The sequence below is a fragment of the Hypanus sabinus genome, chromosome 3 (assembly GCF_030144855.1).
Source record: "Hypanus sabinus isolate sHypSab1 chromosome 3, sHypSab1.hap1, whole genome shotgun sequence".
Classification (NCBI taxonomy): Eukaryota; Metazoa; Chordata; class Chondrichthyes; order Myliobatiformes; family Dasyatidae; genus Hypanus; species Hypanus sabinus.
The window spans coordinates 9,361,748-9,384,379 of record NC_082708.1 but is presented as its reverse complement, the minus strand read 5'-3'; the positions used below and the strand labels follow the sequence as shown (position 1 = coordinate 9,384,379).

At 42.5% G+C, this 22,632-nt stretch overlaps 1 protein-coding gene across 3 annotated transcripts in view; it reads left to right on the top strand.

The window, feature by feature from the left end:
* LOC132391037 (52 kDa repressor of the inhibitor of the protein kinase-like) overlaps window positions 1-22,632 on the top strand; it is a 38,906-nt gene that overhangs the window by 4,804 nt on the left and 11,470 nt on the right. The window contains exons 1-2 of one of the 3 annotated variants that reach the window (XM_059963689.1): window positions 3,970-4,190; window positions 11,136-11,256. In XM_059963689.1, the coding sequence (XP_059819672.1) occupies window positions 4,099-4,190; window positions 11,136-11,256 (213 nt within the window). In that variant the 5' untranslated portion in view covers window positions 3,970-4,098. Of the gene's footprint in view, window positions 1-3,969; window positions 4,191-11,135; window positions 11,257-20,061; window positions 20,973-22,632 lie in introns of those variants that run through there. The other 2 variants (XM_059963688.1, XM_059963690.1) reach the window with 2 other exon arrangements.

The following is a 22,632-nucleotide window of genomic DNA, read 5'->3' as shown; positions in this document are numbered from 1 at the left end:
CAAAGTTGCTATGGGTTTCTGATGCATGGCCTTGATTTTCAATACCACCTCCGATGTTCCTTCTCCACTTTGATCCCTGGGAACCGCTGGCTCACAACCACACAAAGTTCAAAGTAAATTTTATTATCAAAGTACATGTGTCACCATACACAACCCTGGTATTCATTTTCTTGTGGGCATATTCAATGCATCTATCGAATAATGAAACCAATGAAAGATCACCTATCTAGGGCATTCAACCAGAGTGCAGAAAACAACAAACTGTGCAAATAGAAAAATAAGTAAGCAATAAATATTGAGAACATGAGATGAAGCGTCCTTGAAAGTGAGTCTATATATAGGTTGTGGGAACAGTTCAGTGATGGGGTGAGTGAAGTTATCCTCTTTGGTTTAAGAGCCTGATGGTTAAGGGATATCAGTGAGGATGTTGCATTTCCAGGAAATTCCAAACTCAGTCTCTTGCTTGACTTGCCTGGAAATCTCTTTCTGATCTTCTGTGTTACAGCTGAGAACAGCATCTGTTTCAGGAGTCACTTTGTGAGCGATCCCTGCTGAAAGTGGGGATGGGGAGGGAATGATGTGCAGGTCCAGGGCCTTCAAATGTTCCTCATACGTTAAGCCTATCTTAGATAATAGACCTAAAATTGTTCACAATATTCCAAGAGGGGTCTGACCAATCCCTTATAAAGCCTCAGCATTACATCCTTACTTTAATATTCTAATCCTCTCAAAATGAATGCTATGTTGAATCATTCACTGAAACTTGTGAAAGAACATTCTAACAAAGTTAGCATTAGTTGTTCATTGGAATTGTCCTGGACTCGAGTGTCAGTATACTTCAGATCATTAGAAGGGAGTTTCATTGTGGAGTTGCATAGAGGTGATACTGGACAAGTGTGGATAATCATAAACCAGTATTTTTTATGTCAATCTGGTATAGTACGTACTTAACTTCGAGAGCAATAATCTGTAATCTTAACCACCATTGTACTTTGCAAAGACTGAATACAGGTACTTGCAGAGAGACATGGTGATTTCCCCTTATTCCTCCTTCACCACTCCTGCCTATCCCTTCCCTGCTTCCCCTCCCTCACCCCTTGATCTTTCTTCTGATTGGTTTTTCACCTGGCACTTTCCACCTTCCCCCCACCGTCTTATAGGGCTCTTGCCCCCTCCTCCTTCAGTCCTGACAAAGGGTCTCGGCCCGAAATGTTGACTGCTCGTTTCAACGGATGCTGCCCGACCTGCTGAGTTCATCCAGCTTGTTTGTACGTGTTGATTTGACCACAGCATCTGCAGTGTATTTTGCGTTGACATGGTGATCAATGTTGGTCATACTTGAATTACCCAGTGTTTGATGAATCCTGTCACAGATTAAAGATTTTCAAAATTTAAGTTTAGTTTTATGTCATATGTACATCAAAGCATACAGTGAAATGCATTGTCTTTGCATCAACAATCAACATAACCTGAGGATATGCTGGGAACAGTCAGCAAGTGTTGCCACGCTTCCGGCACCAACATACCATGTGCACAACTCACTAACCTTAACCATCTATCTTTAGAATGTGGGAGGAAACCAGAGGAAACCCACACAGCCACAGGAAGAACGTACAAACTCCTTACAGACAAAGGCAGGAATCAAACCCCAATTGGCTCTTGGCTGTTACAACTAATTGCTCACTTACTAATTCATTACTTTTGAAATCTTGTGTCTTGGCTGAGGAAGCTAACTTCCTAATTTATGCCTGCTGCTTTTATGGTATAGTGGGGAGTTGTCCCTTAGCTTATGTTCATCTGGTTTCAATCTGTGCTTACGTTTGGCAGTATTGATCATTCTGGGAGACTCCTCTGATTTGTTGTTAACAAGCTCCTTGCTTATTTTAACATTCTCAGAGCACTTTATGAGACTGTTAACCACCTCCTGAGTAGTCACTTCAAGGAGTTGCTTAAGACTGTACACCAATTTCTTAGGATACATCCATACCACGCCAGACAAATCTGTAACTGAAGCTTTTTCTCTTTGTTTTTACCCTCCGTCCACACTAAAACGGCGGAGCTTTTCAGAAACGCTTTCCAGGGTGGGTATTTTTGAAAACGCTGCTCAGGCAAATCAGTGTGGACGGGGATTTCTGAAAACGCTGTCAGACGGCAGCACGCCATTTCATTGTTTTCTTGAACACAACCTAACCATTTCAGAACAGACAGCAAAGAGACTAAAGCCATAAGAGTTAGAAATGTACTCACCAAATACTTTGACCCAGGCGTTCCGTCTGCCTGCTTGCTTGCTGTGTCGGGCCACGAGCCCGCCCCGAGGTGGCGGCGGCGACAAGTGGGCCCACGGCCGATAATGATCCTTCCGCAGGTTCACCTACGGAAACCTTGTTACGACTTTTACTTCCTCTAGATAGTCATGTATTTATTATACTGAATAAATAAGTATACTCACTTTGCCCTGTTTTCTGTCCTTGCTCTATGAAGGTGGTTTACCTATTTATGCAAGTACTTCTCTGACAATAGATGTGTAACAGACTAATATAACATTGTATGGAAATACAAGATAACACTGATGCAGACATGTTTTATACATTTAACAAGGTGCTTTATTAATGCAACAGAGTTAGTCAATTTTTCAATGTTCATCATCAGCCAGGTCAATCTGTCCGTGAACTCTGTTGATTGCTAAGTTCTGCTGCATGAGAGCCAACAGCTGTCCGTCATTTTAATTTTATCTAGTCTGTAACTATATAAACTTTCACACCGAGATTCGACACCAAAAATGTTGCTTGTTTTCGGTAGATGTGTCCTGCACGTGCACAGTAGGAGAAGATTCGCCAAAATCTCCATTTCAGTGTGGATCGAGAAATTTTCAAAACGCATAGTGTGAACACCTATCGTTTTTACGCAAAACCGGTGTTTTCAAAATTATCCGGTCTAGTGTGGATGTAGCCTTAGATTCTGAAGTACTTTGCATATGAAAAAGTGTCCCCCAAGATTTCCATCATCTGCATGATTCCTCGTGTCTGTGATTTGCTGTTCCACAGTGAAACTTCTTTAAGATATGTATATCCTGAAGGCATTTAATTCTTTGTGAGTTAAGTGAGAACCTCTCTCACTACTCCCCTCTGTGGTCTCTGCTGTTACCTGACTCTTTGCACTTATTGGCAGCTTGTACTCTTCTCTCTCCCCCCCCCCCCCCCCCGTTATTCTGGCTTTTCCCCCCCTTTCAGTTCTGATAAAGGGTCTTGAACCAGAACATCACCTCTGCTGAGTGAGTTCCTCTGGCACCTTGTGTCTTATAATCTGTGATGATTGTTTCAACCCTCTGAATACCACTGTCTCCCACACTCCATTCTTCACTGAGGGCTCCTGGAGCATCACATCAAATACTCATATCCTCCTTGAGCAGACCTCTAGTGCAAGCAGCTTTACATTAAATTGATTGTGCAGACATGATATATTCAGCATATAAAATTATCTAGTGTAATACAAAATATTGATGAACAGAGTATTAATTATGGTGTTATACCAGTCCACAACTTTTAAGTATCAATTCTGCAACTTCAATAATAATTTATTTTATACTTGAAGTTCTGCTTCTGTCAGTTCAGGATGGATGAAGGGTCTCAGCCCGAAACGTCGATTGTTGACTGTTTACTGTTTTTCATAGATGCTGCCAGGCCTGCTAAGTTCCTCCAGCACTATGTGTTGCTTTGGATTTCCAGCATCTGTAGATTTTCTTTTATCTGAGTGTGTCTGTGAATCCTCCAAACACAAGAGATTCTGCAGATGCTGGAAATCCAGAGCAGGTAAGGTACCAGGAGGGGAATAAACACTCGATGTGTATTCCCTGTTGACATTGCAGCTGTTCGCAAAATAGCGCTCTGTTTCGGCGAGTTGCAATTGAATGTACATTTTTTTGGCGCGTTAGCGTGGCGCATTGTGGTCTGGTGGAGGACCGGCCAGACCTCCCAGTCAGCGTCTAGCGGGCGACGCGGCGATAGGAAAGACGCCTGTGCTTGCTTCAGAATCCTGTTCCCCGTTTTGGGGAGGTAAAGCTAGAAGGGGGTGGAGAAGGATAACAATTTAAAATAAAACATGCCGAATTTCTGCGCGGCCCCGAATTGTAGCCGGGGCAGCACTAATTACCCGGACCTACCTTTCTTCAGGTTCCCCAGGGATCCCAAAAGGTGAGAAATAAGACTTGCTTTGGTTTCATCCAAGGCACCCACCTCCCGGAAAGGTCATGACCTGGTGCAGGGAGGGTGCACGCAATGGGGGGAAGCTGCGGATTTCGAGTTCAGTAAGCGGGGATGGCGGCTGCTTTTCGGGCTTGTGTTTCCACTTTCCGACGCTAGGCCTCGCCGTCCAAGGCGGACGGGAGCGAAGCACGCATGCGCAGAGGCGACAACCCATTTCCCTCAGTTTCTAGTCATTCAAAGTTAAATGCAGCAATTCTGCTGATACTGTTTTAATCGTCTACTTCCAGTATATATTTGCAAGGAGAAATGCTGATCATATTGGGGCTCTATTTTTATTATTCTTTTCACATACAATACAGTATGTTTGTGAATTAGATGAAATACTTTCATCTGCATGGATTAATGAAGCTCATCGAGAAGTTTAAAGCCATCCAGGAGAAACAATCCACTTCATCAACGTCCTATTTAGGTAAAATATTAGAGTAACCCAAACACAGTGCTGGAGGAACTCTGCAAGTTAGTCAGCATCTCAGGAAAGGAATAAAAAAAAGTCAGTGTTTCAGGCTGAGACCCTTCATCAGGACTCCTTTCACTTCAGCCCATTGTAACGACAGTGCAAACACCCTACAAAATACACTGCTGTTACACTTTGAGATTACTTTGACAACATCTGCCTAATCAGCAAACCCTACCATCTAAAGATACTAGCCCAGCGGGCCCATTGAAACTCCAGGACCTGTGACTTGCACATCCTGACATTGGAAATCTCTTGCTGTGGTTTAAATCCTGTCACTCCCTACCCAACAAAACTGTGGCAGGCCTTTGCCAGTACGCTGAAGCAGTTTGAGAAAATGGTGTGCTGCTATTCTTGAGACCATTTGATAATGGACAATAAATCTTCATCTTAATCTTCAAAAGGTGGAACTTCAAAAAAGTGGCATCTCTCATTAAAAACCCCTATCACCCCAGGTCATGCCCTCTTCTATTGCTATTTTGCTAAAATTGCTATTTTCAAGGAGGTGGTATAGAAACCTGAAGACACACCCAACATTTTTGGAACAGCTTCTTCCTCACAGTCATCAGATTTCTGATAGGACAATGTACAGTACTTCAGTTTTCCTTTTGCTCTTTTTGTGCACTACTTATTTAATTGTTATGTTTATTTAGTTTTGGGATTTGTAGTTTTTTTTAATTAAGTATTGCAGTGCATGACTGTTACAAAACAACAAATTTCACTATATATGCATGTGATATTCCCTACTTCCAGGACAGTGGCGACACGCAGCACATGTAGAAGGGCATTCAGGACATCACCAACTACAGGACAACATCACCTGACTTTGCAGGTGATGCCTCCCTCCCAGATGCGCTGAACAACTTCTACGCTCGTTTTGAGGTGGAAAATGACGTGACGGCAAGGAAGTCCACCCCTCCTCCAAATGACCAGGTGCTGTGTATCACCATGCCCGATGTGACAAGAATCCCATGCAGGATCAACCCACGGAAGGCTGCTGGACCAGACAATATTCCTGGTAGAGTGCTTAGATGATGTGCAGACCAGCTAACAGATGTTCTCACTGACATCTTCAACATCTCCCTGAGCAGCGACATCATTCCAACGTGCTTCAAGGCCGCCACCATCGTCCCCATGCCGAAGAAGTCTTCAGTGCCCTGCCTCAATGACTACCATCCCATTGCACTCACATCCATCATCATGAAGTGTTTCGAGACGCTCGTCATGAAGCACATGGAGACCCTGCTGCTCCCCTCACTGGACCCCTGCAGTTTGTGTACTGTCAACCATTCAACAGATGATGCCATTGCCATCAACCTCCACCTGGACAAAAAAGACATGTATGTTTGAGTGCTGTTCATAGACTTCAGTTTAGCATTCAACACAATCATCCCTCAGAAACTGACTGGAAAGCTGAGCCTACTGGGCCTGAACCCTCCCTTTGCAAATGGATACTAGACTTCCTGACTGGGAGACCTCAGTTAGTCCGGATCGGAGGCAGCATCTCCAATACCATCACACTGAGCACGGGGGCCCCCCAGGGCTGTGTGCTCAGTCCACTGCTGTTCATTCTGCTGACCCATGACTGTGCTGCAACACACATTTCGAACCACATCAACAAGTTCGCTGATGACACAACCGTGGTAGGTCTCATCAGTAAGAACGACGAGTCAGCATACAGAGAGGAGGGGCAGCGGCTAACAGACTGCTGCAAAGCCAACAACCTGTCTCTGAATGTGAACAAAACAAAAGAGATGGTTGTTGACTTTGGGAGGGCACGGAGTGACCGCTCCCCGCTGAACATCGACGGCTCCTCGGTAAAGATCGTTTAGCACCAATTTTCTTGGTGTTCACCTGGCGGAGAATCTCACCTGGTCACTCAACACCAGCTCCATAGCAAACAAAGCCCAACTGTGTCTCTACTTTTTGCGAAAGCTGAGGAAAGTCCATCTCCCACCCCCATCCTCATTACATTCTACAGGGGTTCTATTAAGAGCATCCTGAGCAGCTGCATCACTGCCTAGTACGGAAATTGCACCATCTAGGATCACAAAACCCTGCAGCGGATAGTGAGATCAGCTGAGAAGATCATCGGGGTCTTTCTTCCTGCCATTACGGATATTTACACTACACGCTGCATCTGCAAAGTAAACAGCATTATGAAGGACCACACGCACCCCTCATACAAACTCTTCTCCCTCCTGCCGTCTGGGAAAAGGCACAGAAGCGTTCGGGTTCTCACAACCAGACTCTGTGGCAGTTTCTTCCCCCAAGCCATCAGGCTCCTCAATACCCAGAGCCTGGACTGACACGAATTTACTGCCCTCTACTGTGTCTTGTTTTATTATTTATTGTAATGCCTGCACTGTTTTGTGCACTTTATGCAGTCCTGGGTAGGTCTGTAGTCTAGTTTTTTTTTCTGTGTTTTTACGTAGTTCAGTGTAGTTTTTGAACTGTTTCATGTAGCACCATGGTCATGAAAAATGTCTCGTTTTTACTGTGTACTGTACCAGCAGTTATGGTCGAAATGACAATAAAAAGTAACTTGATGTGACTTGACTTGATATTAAATCTGATTCTGATTCTTGCTAGTAAGACTAACATCCTGTAATGAATAAATTCTGCCATTAAGAAAAGGTATTTAAGTTGCCGGGTTTTCCAAAATACTCTCCACCTAAGGGGTGCACTCCATCTGTTGTGATGCAGGGATTTTGGTATAAGTTTTAATTTATTTTTCAGGATCTGAACAGCAGTGGCAGAGCCAGCATTTATTGCCATTCTCTTAATTGCCGTGTATACATCAAAAGAAGAGTTGTCTGTATCAAATTCTGCATGTGCAATGAATGTCGGTCAAGATACCAAGGATAGCTCCCATTGTTTTGACTCGTGCAGCAAGCTCTCTTCCTCCAACCAAGTGAGCAACTGGCACTTCAAGCTCTACGGCTTTCCCTCAGTACCACATTTACTATGTACAAGAATCTGAAATGGACCTGGACCTTCAACCTTCTGACTTTGAGACTGTTACACCTGATGAGGTCTTTCAAGTCTCAATTCTCTATACCGAGGGAATTACTCTGTCTTCTTTCCCTATAGAATCTTCATTCTTAATGCACAATGTATATAAACATTTGAATTGTGAATTTTCGGTGAAATTTCCATTGACATTTCTGTGTTCTAAGCTCTGTGGGCATGCAGTGCTATGTGTGGCAACACATCCTTGGATATGTTGGTTGTTAAGGCAAATGAACTGTTTTGATGCATAGGTGATAAATAAGTGTGAATGAACGTGGTGCATCATCGTGTGAATCCTGGACGCAATTGAAAAGGGTCCTTTTCTTTGGAATAATACTGTTCCATTGATTGGGGTTGGCATCTTGAATGCATTGCATTTTACTTTAATGTCATATTTGTGGTTGGAGAATATGTTGGCCAATACTTTGTGTACTAAGGTGAATTCACTGATCCCAGTTAGATAGTAGAGTGACCTCTCGAGTCATGTATGATGTTCTCTGGTGGCTGTTGGGGCTAATCTAGGATCCACACGTTCTGGTGCAGTGTAGGCAAGAATAAGTGGTGAATGTGGTTAGTGGTTGTGTGTTTTGGTTGTTCAGTCTGTCCTTTTGCAGCTGCTTATCCTCAGCTCCCCTTTGAACAGATTTGCTCCAGGTATATCTATTGTGTGCAATGTCTTCCCAGTTTTTTGATGTTACGTTGAATTTCTTCAGACTTATTTTGATGCCATCTTTGAGTGTTTCCTTTGCCCACCAGGGGCTTGCAGACCTTGCTCCAACTGGGAGTAAAGGATCTGTTTGGGGAGATGTGAGTTAGGTATCCGGATGACATGACCTATCCATCAGAGTTAGTGCTGCTTTATCACCAGAGATGCTGTTTATGTTGACCTCCTCCAGGTGTTTGTGCATCTTCCAGCTGGTCCTCAAATCTTACCTAAGGATCTTTGGTGGTATTACTCTGGGGCCTTTAGGTGCCTGGTGAAGGTGGTCCATGATGGAATTCCATTCAGTAATTTAGAAAGGAAGACTACTCTGCAGACCAAAAGTTTTGTTTGGAGCTGTAGCTAGCATGGTTGTGACTCAGGAAGGACATTAGTTGCTCTTACAACACACAGAAAATGCTGGTGGAACACAGCAGGCCAGGCAGCATCTATAAGGAAGCACTGTTGACGTTTTGGGCCGGGACCCTTCGTCAGGACCCTTTGTCCTGGCGAAATGTCGGCAGTGCTTCTCCTTATAGATGCTGCCTGGCCTGCTGTGTTCTACCAGCATTTTGTGTGTGTTGTTTGAATTTATAGCATCTGCAGATTTCCTCGTGTTTGCACATTAGTTGCTCTTATCTGTTACAAAGAATCTAAGACTGGCATTGATTGATTAAAGCTTCCTTGCTCTTGGAGGGCAATGTAGTCTCTCTGAAGTTCAATTAGGCTATTGCATATAGGCCGCTGAAGGCAATGGGGCATGTTCCACCTGTCAATGAGCAGGGAAGCAGTAGAAGCTTCTTCACTAAATATATTTAAGACACAATTAGATAGATTTTTACATAGTAGGGGAATTAAGGATTATGGGGAAAAGGCAGGTAGATGGAGCTGAGTTTACAGACAGATCAGCCATGATCTTATTGAATGGCAGGGCAGGCTCGATGGGGTGGATGGCCTACTCCTGCTCCTATTTCTTACGTTCTTATGTCATCTTACATTTCATTCACAGTTTCTGCTTCCTCTTCTCCCTTTCTACCCCTACCCATGATCTATTTGAGTTTGTTGGTAGATATCCATATATCATCGGTGTATGTGGGAATGTGCTGGTAAGCAGGGAGACAGATGGAGGGAAAGGATTGATCCCGACCTCCAAGGTGGTGTTCAATCCTTATAGAAGCCAGTAGTAGAAACTTAGGTTTAGAATTAGAAGATGTTCCAAGGTGCTTATGATTTCCAAAAATATACTCATCCTTGTTTGGGCTTTTCATGTAAGGTCATTGGTAATGGATGGATTTTAAAGTAGGGGGCATGATTTGGACATCTTTCAGAGATAACAGGCCGAACAAATTCTCAGATCTTTCCTTATAAACTCAAAATCAGAGAGTTACCCAACATTACTTGGAAAGCAGAGAAACCATAGGTAACCTTATAGAAATGTTTAGAAATGCGAGGCAAAGATAAGGTGGAGTGTGGCGCATGTCCAAGTGGTTAAGGCTTTTGTCTACTGATCTGATGGTCACTAGTTTGAGCCTCAGCTAAGACAGTATGTTGTGTCCTTGAGCAAGGCACTTAACCACACATTGCTCTGCAATGACACCGGTGTCAGGCTGTATTGGCCCTTGCCTTTCCCTTGGACAACATCCGTGGCGTGGAGAGGGGAGCAGCATGGGCAACTTCCGGTCTGCCATAAAACCCTGCCTAGGCCTGTGCCCTGGAAACTTTCCAAGGTACAAATCCATGGTCTGGCAAGACTGATGGGGGGGGGGGGGGGGGGTTGTTTGTGTGTGTGTGTATATTTTTTTTTAAGTGGACAATAGTATCCTTTACCCTCCAAGATAAGAGAGACCAAACAAGTGGAGCATAGATTTAGGGTAAGGAGAAAGATTTTAAAAGGGATTTTTTTCACACAGAGGTTAGTGATTATATGGAATGAGCTTCCAGAGGAAGTGGATTGAGGTAAGTACAAAGTATCATTTAAGAATAGAATAGGCATCTGTTAGTCTCGTGAGACCATGGATTTGCGCCTTGGAAGGTTTCCAGGGCGTAGGCCTGGGCAGAGTTCTATGGGAGACTGGCAGTTGTCTTCTCCACGCCACCGATGTTGTCCAAGGGAAGGGCACTTGGCACTGGTGCCATTGCAGAGCAATATGTTGCGAAGTGCCTTGCTCAAGGACACAACATGCTGCCTCAGCTGAGGCTCGAACCAGTGACCTTCAGATCACTAGACCGATGCCTTATCCACTAGGCCACACACCAACACATCATTTAAGGAGTACGTAGATAAGTACATGGAATGGCAAGGTCTTGAGGTATATGAGCCAAAGCAAGAAATCATGACTGGCACTGTGATCAGCATGGATTGGTAGGGCCGAAGGACCTGTATCTGTGTTGTACTGCTCTTTATAGTTGCTTCAGTCTATCATGGGAGCAGTATATATCACCTTCCATAATTATAAGGTCTTCCAATCAATAATAAAGCTAATCTATAATTAGATTCTAACTAATAATGATCTGAATTTTCATTTGGATCTAGAGCTGTAGGCTTGAACCTATTTGCATGTACAAGGACACTCCTTGAAACAATTCCATTTGCTATTTGAGAAAAGGAAATGCTTTTGATGTGGTTTTTTAGTATGAATAATGTAGATTAAAATTTGAGAGCTATCAGATGTTGGGTAATATGAAATGTTGCTCTTGTTTGATGTAGGTGTCAGAAATGGGTGGAGAACTGTCGGAGAACAGATTTAGAAAACCGTTCTGCTGAGCAGCTTCACAAACAATACAGGCTGTGTGCAAGACATTTTGAAGAATCTCTAATATGCACAAATGTAAGTTGGAATTTGTACTTTGAGTTTTTGAACATTGCAACAGATACTTGGATTAAATGTGCAGACCTAATAAAGATACTCAAGACTTGATGTTCTAATTTTATCATGTTTGTGTATTGTCTTTTGATCCATCAGCAGGAATGATTAAGTTTACAGAAATTTAGGAGAGAGCAGATTATTGGGAAGATATGCTCTCATACTTTGTTCTGTTTTACAGTTGACATAGAAATGCAAGTAGAATATCATAATGCAAATCATCGCATTCTGCTTGTGTCTTTGGGTTACCTAATAATAAAAAAAATACTATTGATTACTATTAATTTCTCTGATGGCGATGACCACTAACTTTCATCATAATCTACACTCTCAATTTTGGACAGAATCAGGTAAACCAAAAGTGACCTGAGTTAGGGAAAGAAAATGGAGACTCAGAAAGGATGCATGGCATTCTTCCTTGTTATTTCAGGAAGTAGAAAAAAGCACTAGTTATCATAGGAAAATAGGGTCAGGAGTGAGCTGTTCAGCCCTTCTGGTTTGTTCCATCATTCAATATGATCAGTGATTCTTTCTCTTAAAGCTATTTGGCCTGTCTAGCCTGCTGCACCATTCAATGCTGTCATAGTGATTCTTTATCTCAATCCTAATGATCATCTCTCCCCCTTTTATGCCTAGCAATCAATCTGTCTTCTTGAATGTGGTAGAAAATGCTACAATGTCACCACCCTTTGAAAGAAGAAATTTCTCCTCTTCAGTCTTAAATGGCCTACCTGATATCCTAAAACAGCGATCCTCATTTCTGGACCCCCACCCCCCACCCTCCGTCTGTGGGAAGCATCCTCCATTCAAGCTTGTCAAGTCCTATCAGAATTTTGTATCCTTCAGTGAGATTTTGTCTTTTTTTTGTATGTCAGTGATTTGAATGAAGGAATTGATGGCTGTATGGCCAAGTTTGCAGACGATGCAAAGATGAGTGAAGGGGCAGGTAGGGTTCAGGGGACAGGGTGTAGGACTTAGACAAATTGGGGCAATGGACAAAGAAGTGGCAGATAGAATATAACGTAGGGAAGTGCATGGCTTTCCACTTTGGCAGAAAGAATAAAGGTGTATAATATTTTCTAAATGAAGAAAATTCAAAACTCAGAGGTGCAAAGTGACTTGGAGATCCTTGTGAAAGACTCCCTAAACATTAACTTGCAGGTTGAGTCAGTGGTGAGGAAGGCAAATGCAATGTTAGCATTCATTTTAAGAGGAGTAGAATACAAAGGCAAGGATGTAATGCTGAAGCTTTATAAGGCATTGGTCAGACTATGTGGAGTATTGTGTGCAGTTTTTGGCTCCTTATGTAAGAAATTGGATAACATTGGAGAGGGTGCAGAGGAGGTTCAGGAGAATAATCCCGGGAATAAAAAGGTTAATATATGCAAATGTCTGTTAGCCTGTACTCACTGGAATTTAGAAGAATGGTTGTGGGGGGGGGGGGTGAAGAGGGATCAAATAATGAAAGATCTGTATAAGGTGGATGTGGAGAGGATGTTTCCTATAGTGGGGGAGTCTTGGACTAGGGGAAAGCCTCAAAATTTAGGGATGTCCATTTAGAACAGAGATGAGGAAAAAGTTATTTAACCAGAGGGTGGTGAATCTGCTGAATTCATTGCTGCAGATGGCTGTGCAGACCAAGTCATTGGCTATATTTTAAGTAGCATGCACAAAACCCTGGAAGAATTCAACAGGCCAGGCAGCATCTATGGAAAAGAGTATAGTCGACTGAAGGGATTCGGCACAAAACTTTTTCCATAGATGACTGGCCTGCTGAGTTTCTCCAGCATTTTGCGTGTGTTGCTTGGATTTACAGCATCTGCAGATTTTCTGTTGTTGGTTATATTTAAAACGGACATTGAAAGGTTCTTGATTAATCAGGGAACCAAAGTTTGTAGGGGGAGGTCAAGATAATGGGCTTTGGGTGGATAATAAATCAGCCATCATGGAATAGCAGAGCAGACTAGATGGGCTGAATGGCCTAATTAAACAAAATTAAATCTGGTGATTACAGGCCCAATGTCAAACAAATGAACAACCTTGTACTGTATTCCCTCACTCTTTTAGGTTATTAAACCAACACTGCACACAGTTCTCCAGGTTGGTCTCACTCTGGCGCTACATAATTGTAGCAGTTATCCTTGCTCCATTTATCACCTTAATTGCTTACTGCTCCTGAACACTTACTTTCAATGACTGATGGGTGGAGATAGCTAGGTCCTTTTGTCCAACATTTTTCTATCTAAATAGTATGACGCAAATAATACTTTGCCTCTGTACTTTTCCTACCATTGGTTAACTGGGCTACTGTATATGCCTACCTACTTAACTTGTTTATGGTTCTAGGGATTTGTGTGATGCTATTACAGTAAATTTGAAATTCAATTCTGATGTCTGTAAGATGTGTATACATCCTTCTGAGCCTGTGGGTTTCCTCTGGATGCTGCATTTCCTCCCACAGTCCAAAGATATATTGGTTAGTAGGTTAATTGGTTATTGTAAATTGCCCTGAGATTAGGCTAGGGTTATTGGACTAGAAGGGCCCATTCCTTGTCTTGAACCATGTTTGCATCCTTTGAACTTCCATTTCCATCCAGTTCTGTGTCACTGGAAAATTTAAAGAATTACATTCTATTCCCTCATCCAGATTGTTGATAAACATTGTGAATGGTTGAGCCAAATCACTGATCGCTATGCTGCCTAACAGGTTATCACTGCTACTTCTAAATAAAAAAGACATTTTTATTCCTACTGTTTCCTGTCTGCCAATAATTGTTTTTCAATCCATACCAGTATGTTTCCTTCAGTACTTTAATTTTAACCAGTAACCTCATGAACTTTTAAAGATCTAAAAATTCAAATACACCACGTTCATTGATTCTCTTATCTATTATCATCTCAAGAATTAAAACATAGGTTTGTTTGTTTGTTCCAATTCCCTTTCATAAATACACAACAATGATTTGTTAAAATATGCTGTAGTCATGGGCATTAACTGTTTTCTTATTTATTGATTTTTAGGTTGACTGGTTTGTACTTCCCTGATTTTTCTCTAATTACTGAGATTGCATTTGTTACCCTTTATCTCCAGAAATTTTGAAAATGGCAATCCTTGCAATTAGTACTTCTATGGTTACTTTTAGTACTTTGGGATGCTGGTATCAAGTCCTGACTTTTGGTCCCATTACAATCACTAGCAATTTTTCTATCCATACTGACCTCTTAGACTTTTGATTTGGATTTGGTATGGCAGCTTGAAGTTTCAGGAAGGCAAAATAATTCCAGATAGAGTCATAGACCCATGCCAAGCCAGTATTCTGTATAGTCCCATCAACCTGCACCCAACTGTACCCTTCCATCCATGTGTCTATCTTAAATTCACTTAAATGTTGAAATTGAATCTATATACCATCATTTCCATTGGCGTCTCACTCCACTCTCTCACCACCCTCAGTGAAGAAGTTCCCCTCATGTTCTAGTTAAACAGTTCGCCTTTAACCCTAAACCCATGACCTCTAGTTCTGGTCCAGGGGTCAGCAACCTTTTTGCCTCTGTGAGCCAGATCACGTATTAATGAGTGGACAGTAGACCAGATAAATGCCATAAAAACTTGATATGGGAATTATCTATTTAAATACAATTACAGGTAGTCCCCAAGTTACGAACGTACGACTTACAGACGACTCGTACTTACGAACTGAGTAAAGAGAACGCCATCCACCATTTTAAGTTGGATCATGATGCCAGCCGCTATTTTATGTCAGATCGCAACGCCATCCACCATTTTAAGTCGTTGCCGTTGACACTGTGTTGAGTGTTTAACTTTGTATTTGGCTTAAGTTTTTTTTAGTAAGATTCACACTGACCGCCCCCCCCCCCGTTCCGGTTGGCTGGTAACACAGTGAGATCAGCGCCGGGCTGGAGAACAGAGGTTCCGGAGTTTGATCCAGAGAGAGACTGCTCCCATGCTGGGTTGATGTCGATCCTGTGACTCCTATACCATTCGTGCTGAGTTGGTGTCGAGCTCGCAACTCGACCTCGTAAAAAAAAACAGCCACCTCCAGTTTAAGTTCCCACGCAAAATATTGAGGAGGATCAAATACCCAAACCCAGCACAGCCCCCACTTGTCCCGTTTAGCCTGCCTCAGTGCAGTGGTCCTTGGACCCTGCGGACCTCGGGAGCTGGTGGAGCTCGGGACCCACCACCCGCAGTGTTTCTGTTCCATTGACGGGAAGCGATCGCAATTGAAAATGAAGTGGAAATAATAAAGCATTTGGAAAGAGGTGAAACGTCATTGGAAAATCGTTAGGCTACAGTCAGTCAATGATCGGAACAATTTAAAGGATGGCGGATAAAGTGAGAATAATGGAGCACGTGAAAGGCCCTGCCCAGATGAAAGCTACAATTATTACTAAGCAATGCAGTGGTTTAATTATTGGAATACATATGTTTCTTAAGTGTTTTATATGCATAGAAAGGTAAAATATATGCTATATACTAAGACAAACGTTTGACTAATTGACGCTAAATAATACCCGATGTACTTGTTCTGACTTATGTACAAATCCGACTTAAAAGACAGACTCAGGAACGGAACCCGTACGTAACCCAGGGACTGCCTGTAGTTAAGTTTTGCCTCAAATTACTAAATAACGCATGCTAGAAAACCATTTGTGCTTAAGGTTGCCTACCCCTGTCCTAGTCTCACCCAACCTCTGGAAAACGCCTACTTGGATTTAACCTGTCTATACCCCTCATAATTTTGTGCACCATTATCAAAACTACTCTCATTCTGCTATGTTCTAGAGAATAAAGTTCTAACCAATCCAACCTTTCCCTATAACTCAGGTCCTCAAGTCTGGGCAACACCCTTGTAAATTTTCTAGATGCTGCAATCTAATTTTTTTTTAAAAAATGCTGGAAGTACTCAGCAGATTGAGTACCATCAATGTAGATACCAAGTGTAAGTTGACATTTCAGATCAACCCTGCATCTTTACTGAGAGGGAAGGGATTACCAGTATATAGAAGAGTGGGATACATATTGGTAGGTGATGGTTGGAACCACATGGAATGGGGATAATGGGCAGCTGCAGCTAAGTCAAGAGGGGCAATGGGAGAGGCCAGAAAACAAAAGAAAGACCACGAGACATGAACAGAATTGGGCTATTTGGTCCATTGACCGTATTCTGCCATTCCATCATGACCCCATTCTCTTGCCTTCTCTCTGTAAACTCTGACTAACCAAGATCCACGAAACCTCCGCTTTAAATATACCCAATGAAAGATGATTGTGTATGTATGAGGATAATACAGGGTTTGGGTTACAGTGACAACAAAAAATAGTGATTTAATCATGGTAATTAATCTCTTTATTAGTTTACAACCAAGTGAAATAATTCAGGAGAACCCCTACGTGCTGTGGAGTTTTATTGCAGTGCCTTCATGTTTTGCTGTACTTGCACTGTTAACTAAAATATTGATCTTTATGTATCTCAAAGATCTCAAGGTGGTGCCACGTACAGCAGCCGTGTTTCGAGCTGTGTACCAACTTTACAATGTACTGCTAATTTCTGCAATTTCCTTTGCATTTCTTGTTCAAGAAGGTGATAGGCACATCAGATATGAACAACTGACTCTTCTGAACATCACGAAGACAGCATTTATCCACATTGTGCCGCATTTTCTAAAACTGGGAACCCCTGCTTATGTGATCAATTGGGGGGAGGGGGGGGTCTCATCTACTACACCACCATACCTCGGAAGCAGCTCCAGAGACGAGGGAGAAAGGCCAGCATCCAGTGAGGTTGAGACGGTGTGCTAGTCGACCATTACTCCCTGGCTAACGTTGAATTCCTGGACAATAAGCTGTGCATACTGAGAGCCAGAATCTCCTACCAGAGGGAAAGAAAGGAATGCAACAGTTTGTGCTTCGTGGAGACCTGGTTGATGGAGGAGATACCAGATCATGCCATTGAGCCCTCTGGGTTTTCCCTGTTCTGGGTGAACAGGTCTTTCTTAAAAAAACTTTTCTAGGAAGAGTAAAGGAGGTAGGTATGCCTCATGGTCAATAATACTTGGTGTGACCCCCCCCCCCCCCCCCCCAGAATGCATCTGCCCTCAAATCCTTTTGTTCCCCAGATCTGGACTACCTTGTGCTGCTGTGTAGACCTTTTATTGGCTGCCTAGAGAGTTCACGGCTGTTATTATCACAGCTGTATGTTCTGCCGCAAGTTGATACTGACCTGGCTCTCGAAGAGCTGTATGAGACCATCAGCACTGTGGAGACTGTACACCCAGCAGCTGCCTTCATGGTCACTGGAGACTTTAATAGAGGGTTGCTGTCTAAAGTCTCTCTGAAGTTTTGTCAACATATCCAGGTGAGCACGTGGTAGGTAGCATTCTCGACCACTGCTACTGTCCCTTCTGCAACACGTCCAAAGTGTTCCTCCATCTGCCGTTTGGGAAGTCAGATCACTCCTCCATCTTGCTCCTGCCCACGTATGGGCAGAAGCTGAAACAAGAGGCGGCCATAGTTAAAACCGTCCACTGTTGGTCCGACCAATCAGTCTCCATGCTGCAGGACCTCTTTGATGATATCAACTAGAATGTCTTTCATGATGAGGATGTCTGAGTTCACGGGCTTCATCCAGGTGTGCATCAAGGACGTTGTTCCCCCAAAGATGGGTCAGGGTCTATCCAAATGAGAAACCCTGGATCAACAGTTATGTGCAAGCTGCACTTACCATGCAAGACAGAACTTAGGTTGCCAGTAACCAACAGGAACTCAAGAAATGCAGCTGTGATCTATGCAAAGTCATCAAGGCAACAAAATGACAATACAAGGACAAGATCCAGACACAACTCTCCACCAACAGCACACACAGCTTATGGCAAGGTCTGCACACCATCGCAGACTTCAAAGCTAAACACATTGGTGCTGCCAGCAACACTGCCTGTCCCAGATAAGCTAAATCTTTTTTACGCTCGGTTCGATGTCGCCAACACTGAGCCCCTGAGGAGAGCAGCTAAATCAACCTGCACCTTTGTCATTTCTGAGGCCGAAGTACGCAGGTGTTTCCAACGAGTGGACAGCTGCAAGGCCATTGGACCAGACGGCATCCCGGCGGAGTACTCAGGAAGTGCACGGCACAACTGGCAGGTGTGTTTACAGACGTTTTTAATCTCTCCCTCTCCCAGTGTAGAGTGCCCTCCTGCTTCAAAACATCCACCATTGTTCCTTACAATTCGCCTATCAATACAGCCAAGCGATGCAGATAATGCAAGAGCCTCCTTACACACCGTCCTTACACATTTGGAGAAGGATGCTTATGTGAGAATGCTGTTGTTGGACTACAGTTCAACATTCAACATCATAATTTCCTCTAGGCTTGACGAGAAGCTTAGAGACCTTGGCCATCACCCTGCCTTGTGCAGCTGGGTCCTGGAGTTCTTGTCAGATTGCCGGCAGATGGTAAGAGTGGACTCCCTCACTTCTGCCCCTCCTACCCTCAATGCAGGTGCCCCTCAGAGCTGTGTCCTAAGCCCCCTCCTTTACTCTCTGCACACCCAGGACTGTGGCTAATTAAATTTGCTGATGATACTACATTGACTGGCCTTATCTCAAATAATAATGAGGCAGCCTACAGAGAAGAAGTCATCACCCTGACCCAGTGGTGTCAAGAAAACAACCTCTCCCTCAATGTTGCAAAAACAAAGGAGCTGGTTGTGGATTACAGGAGGAAGAGAAACAGGCTAACTTCTATTGATATCAATGGATCTGGGGTTGAGAGGGTGAACAGCTGTAAGTTCCTCTGCATACATATCACCAAGGATCTCATGGTCTTCACATACCGGAAAAAGGCACCACAGCGCCTCTTTCACCTCAAACAGTTGAAGAGGTTTGGTATGAGCCCCTAAGTCCTAAGGACTTCCTACAGCGGCACAATTGAGAGCATCCTGACTGGCTGGATCACTGCCTGGTATGGGAACTGTACTTCCTTCAATCACAGAACTCTTCAGAGAGTGGTGCAGACAGCCCAGCACATCTGTAGATGTGAACTTCCCACTATTCAGGACATTTACAGAAACATGCGTAAAAAGGACCAGAAAGATCTTTGAAGACCCGAGTCACCCCAACCACAAACTGTTCTAGCTGCTGCCATCTGGGAAACAGTACCGCAGCATAAAAGCCAGAACCAACAGGCTCTGGGACAGCTCTTCCACCAGGCCATCAGACTAATTAAATCACACTGATACAGTTGTATTTTTATGCTATATTGACTTTCCTGTTGTACATACTATTTATTACAAATTACTATAATTTACACCTTGCACATTTCGACAGAGATGTAACAAAGATTTTTTCTCCTTGTATATGTGAGGGATGTAAGAAATAAAGTCATCAATTTAATTCAATCTAGATAGATTACCAGTTTTCCTTTCATTTTCGGGGAGCCTATTGCATAAATTGATCTCTCATTTGTTTAAAAAATATATGGCTGGATGTTGCCTTGGGGATAATAAATGATATTGTGCTCAAGTTACATTGTAACTTTGCAACCAGAAGTAGTAAGCTGATCTCAAATCCAATTCTAACCTGGATTTAATAGATACTGGACAAAGATGGGAAGATATTACCCTTCAAGTTGTATGGATCAGTTAAATATTTCACTGTGACAGCCAATTTCTAAATTTGGCTTGTTTTTTATTTTAAAATTAAGTGGCTTGAGTTCCCAAGGAGAACATTGGGAAGAGGGAGGGTGCTTTTACCCCAGAACCCAATAGTCTTTTGGAGCAGACACTTTGGTTTTTTTTAATGCTAGGAGCCAAATTACCTCAGGCCTCCACCAAAGTGTTGAAAATAATGAGCCTTTCAGATTAAAAAATATCCATTCCCCAGAGCGTCTTGAAACTGGATTTCCCTTGTTTCCTGAAAAGAACTCTGACAGCTCCCCCTCCACTGCTCCTGCCTGAAAAGTCACATGGGCAGCACACCTAGTAGAGCCACTTACTCACAACTCAGAATCAGAAGCAGGTTTAATATTACTAGCATTTGTCATGGAATTTGTTGTTTTGCTGCAGCAGTACATTGCAATACATAATAAAAACTATAAGAAATATTACAAAAATAAGTAGTGCAAAAAATTGAGATGGTGTACATAGGTTCGTTGTCCATTCAGAAATCTGATGGTAGAGGAGGAGAGGTTTTTCCTGAATTGTTGAGTGTATGTTTTCACACTCCTGTAACAACATCTTAAAGGTAGCAATGAAAAGAGGGCATGTCCTGGGTGATTGGGGGCCCTTAATGACAGATGCTGCTTGCTTTTATGGTTTTTTTTGAGGCATCGCCTTTTGCAACTGTCCTCCTTTTGCCTATGATGGAGCCAGCTGAGTTCACAATTTCTTGCAGCTTTTTCCAATCCTGAACAGCCATCCCTCCAGACTAGATGATGATGCAACTAGTTGGAATGCTTTCCACAGTACATCTGTAGAAATTTGTAAGGTATCTTTGGTGAGATACCAATTCCCTCAAACTCCTAATGAAATGTAGCTGCAGTCATGACTTCTTTGTAATTACTTCAATATGTTGGACCCAGGATCAACCTTCAGAGAGATGTTGACAGCCAGGAACATGAAAATGCTCACCCTTTCCACTGCTGATTCCTCAAGGAGATTTGGTGTGTGTTCTTTGATTTCCCCTTCCTGAAGTCCACAATCAATTCCTATGACACTGGTTTAATGCTGACAGTATAGAGTTTGTATGGTCTCCCTATAACTGTGGGTTTCTCTTTGGTGCTTTGGTTTCTTTTCAGATCACAAACCTTCACTGGTTGGTAGATTTATGTGCAACCATAAATTGCTTCTATTGTGGATGGATAGCAGAAATTGGGAATGTGGGAAGAAGAGATTACAAGGAAAAACATTGAGGGAATAAGAGCTGGCCTATTTTCAATGAGCTGAAATGCCCTGCTTCTAACCTTCATAAAGGTTAGCTTTATATGTCATAGGTACATTGAAATATCCCAGGAAATGCATTGTTGGATCACTGTTTACTATGTCAGCCTGCAAGTGTCTCCACACTTCTGGTGCCAACATAGCCTGCCCAAAACTTACTAACCCTAGCCCATATATCTTTCGACTTTGGGAGGAAATTGGAGCATCTGCAGGAATCCTACTAGGTCATGGGGTAAGCATATAAACTCCTTACAAATAACAGTGGGAATTGAACTCTGATCTTCCAATCTGTGGTGTTGTAAAAGCATTGCGATAAATGCTGTGCTACCAGGAAATATATGAAAATGCTCATTTTCTGGGTCTACTGCCCTGGATAAAAATAAAGCAACCTGACTTGTTCTACTTTATTAATTTCCATTATTTATAAAGTAACTGGTGTAACACATGAAGCCTTATTTTTCTGTTGTGAACCAGTGATGTCACAGCTGTCCTTAATCTGATTCCTCCATCTATTCAACCTTCTTTGCTTGCTTGCTTTTTTATCCATCCAAATGCTGCTTAGTTCATATTGCAGTGTCTCTGTTCATAATTCTGTGTGAAGACTGATCAGTAACATGTTAGTAGAGCCAGTACACTATTTTGACTAAATATATTGGATTCCAGTTAATTGTGAACACTTTGGAGCCAGTGCATTTTTTCCCAAATAAGTGGCTGTCCCAATTAGCTGTAGTGTATGTAGTTAAAAAGGTATATTAAAAAAAGACAAACATCCTATTTAACTGAACAGCAAATTATATATTTAAATAAAATGCAGAATATATTAAAACACTACCTATATGAATATACCAATACAATATATAGTATTGTAATACAGTTATCGACAGGAATTCATCCAGTGTATGCTGCTGTGTTCATTTGATTGACTGTAAATGAAGAAATCAGTGCAGACACATAGTGCAGATAATGAACTGCCTTCATTGCTTTCCTACATGAAGTAGTGTCATAGTGAAACAATAAATTTCCTGGCATCCTGTGAAGTTACTAGCTCTGGTTCAGCTGTAACTACATCTTCATCACAAGTGATCAAAATCACTGATTTTTGAACTGGTGTCTGTTGGCCCAAATGGATAACATAAACACAAGCACACTCAACTGACACTATTTTAAAAACTCTTCGCTCTAAGCATGGTTTAGTGTCAAACAGCCATATGGTTTGAAACTGTTCGGTAACAGTCTCCTGTCGCAATTAAGTGAAAACTAGTGTCCGCCCTGATTAACCAATGGCCCACTTAACTGGAATCCACTGTACTAGCATTTTAGTGAATCTAGGATTTGAAATGGTTTTTCTTCTGGTGAGCATTATAATCACTGCGTTATATAGTG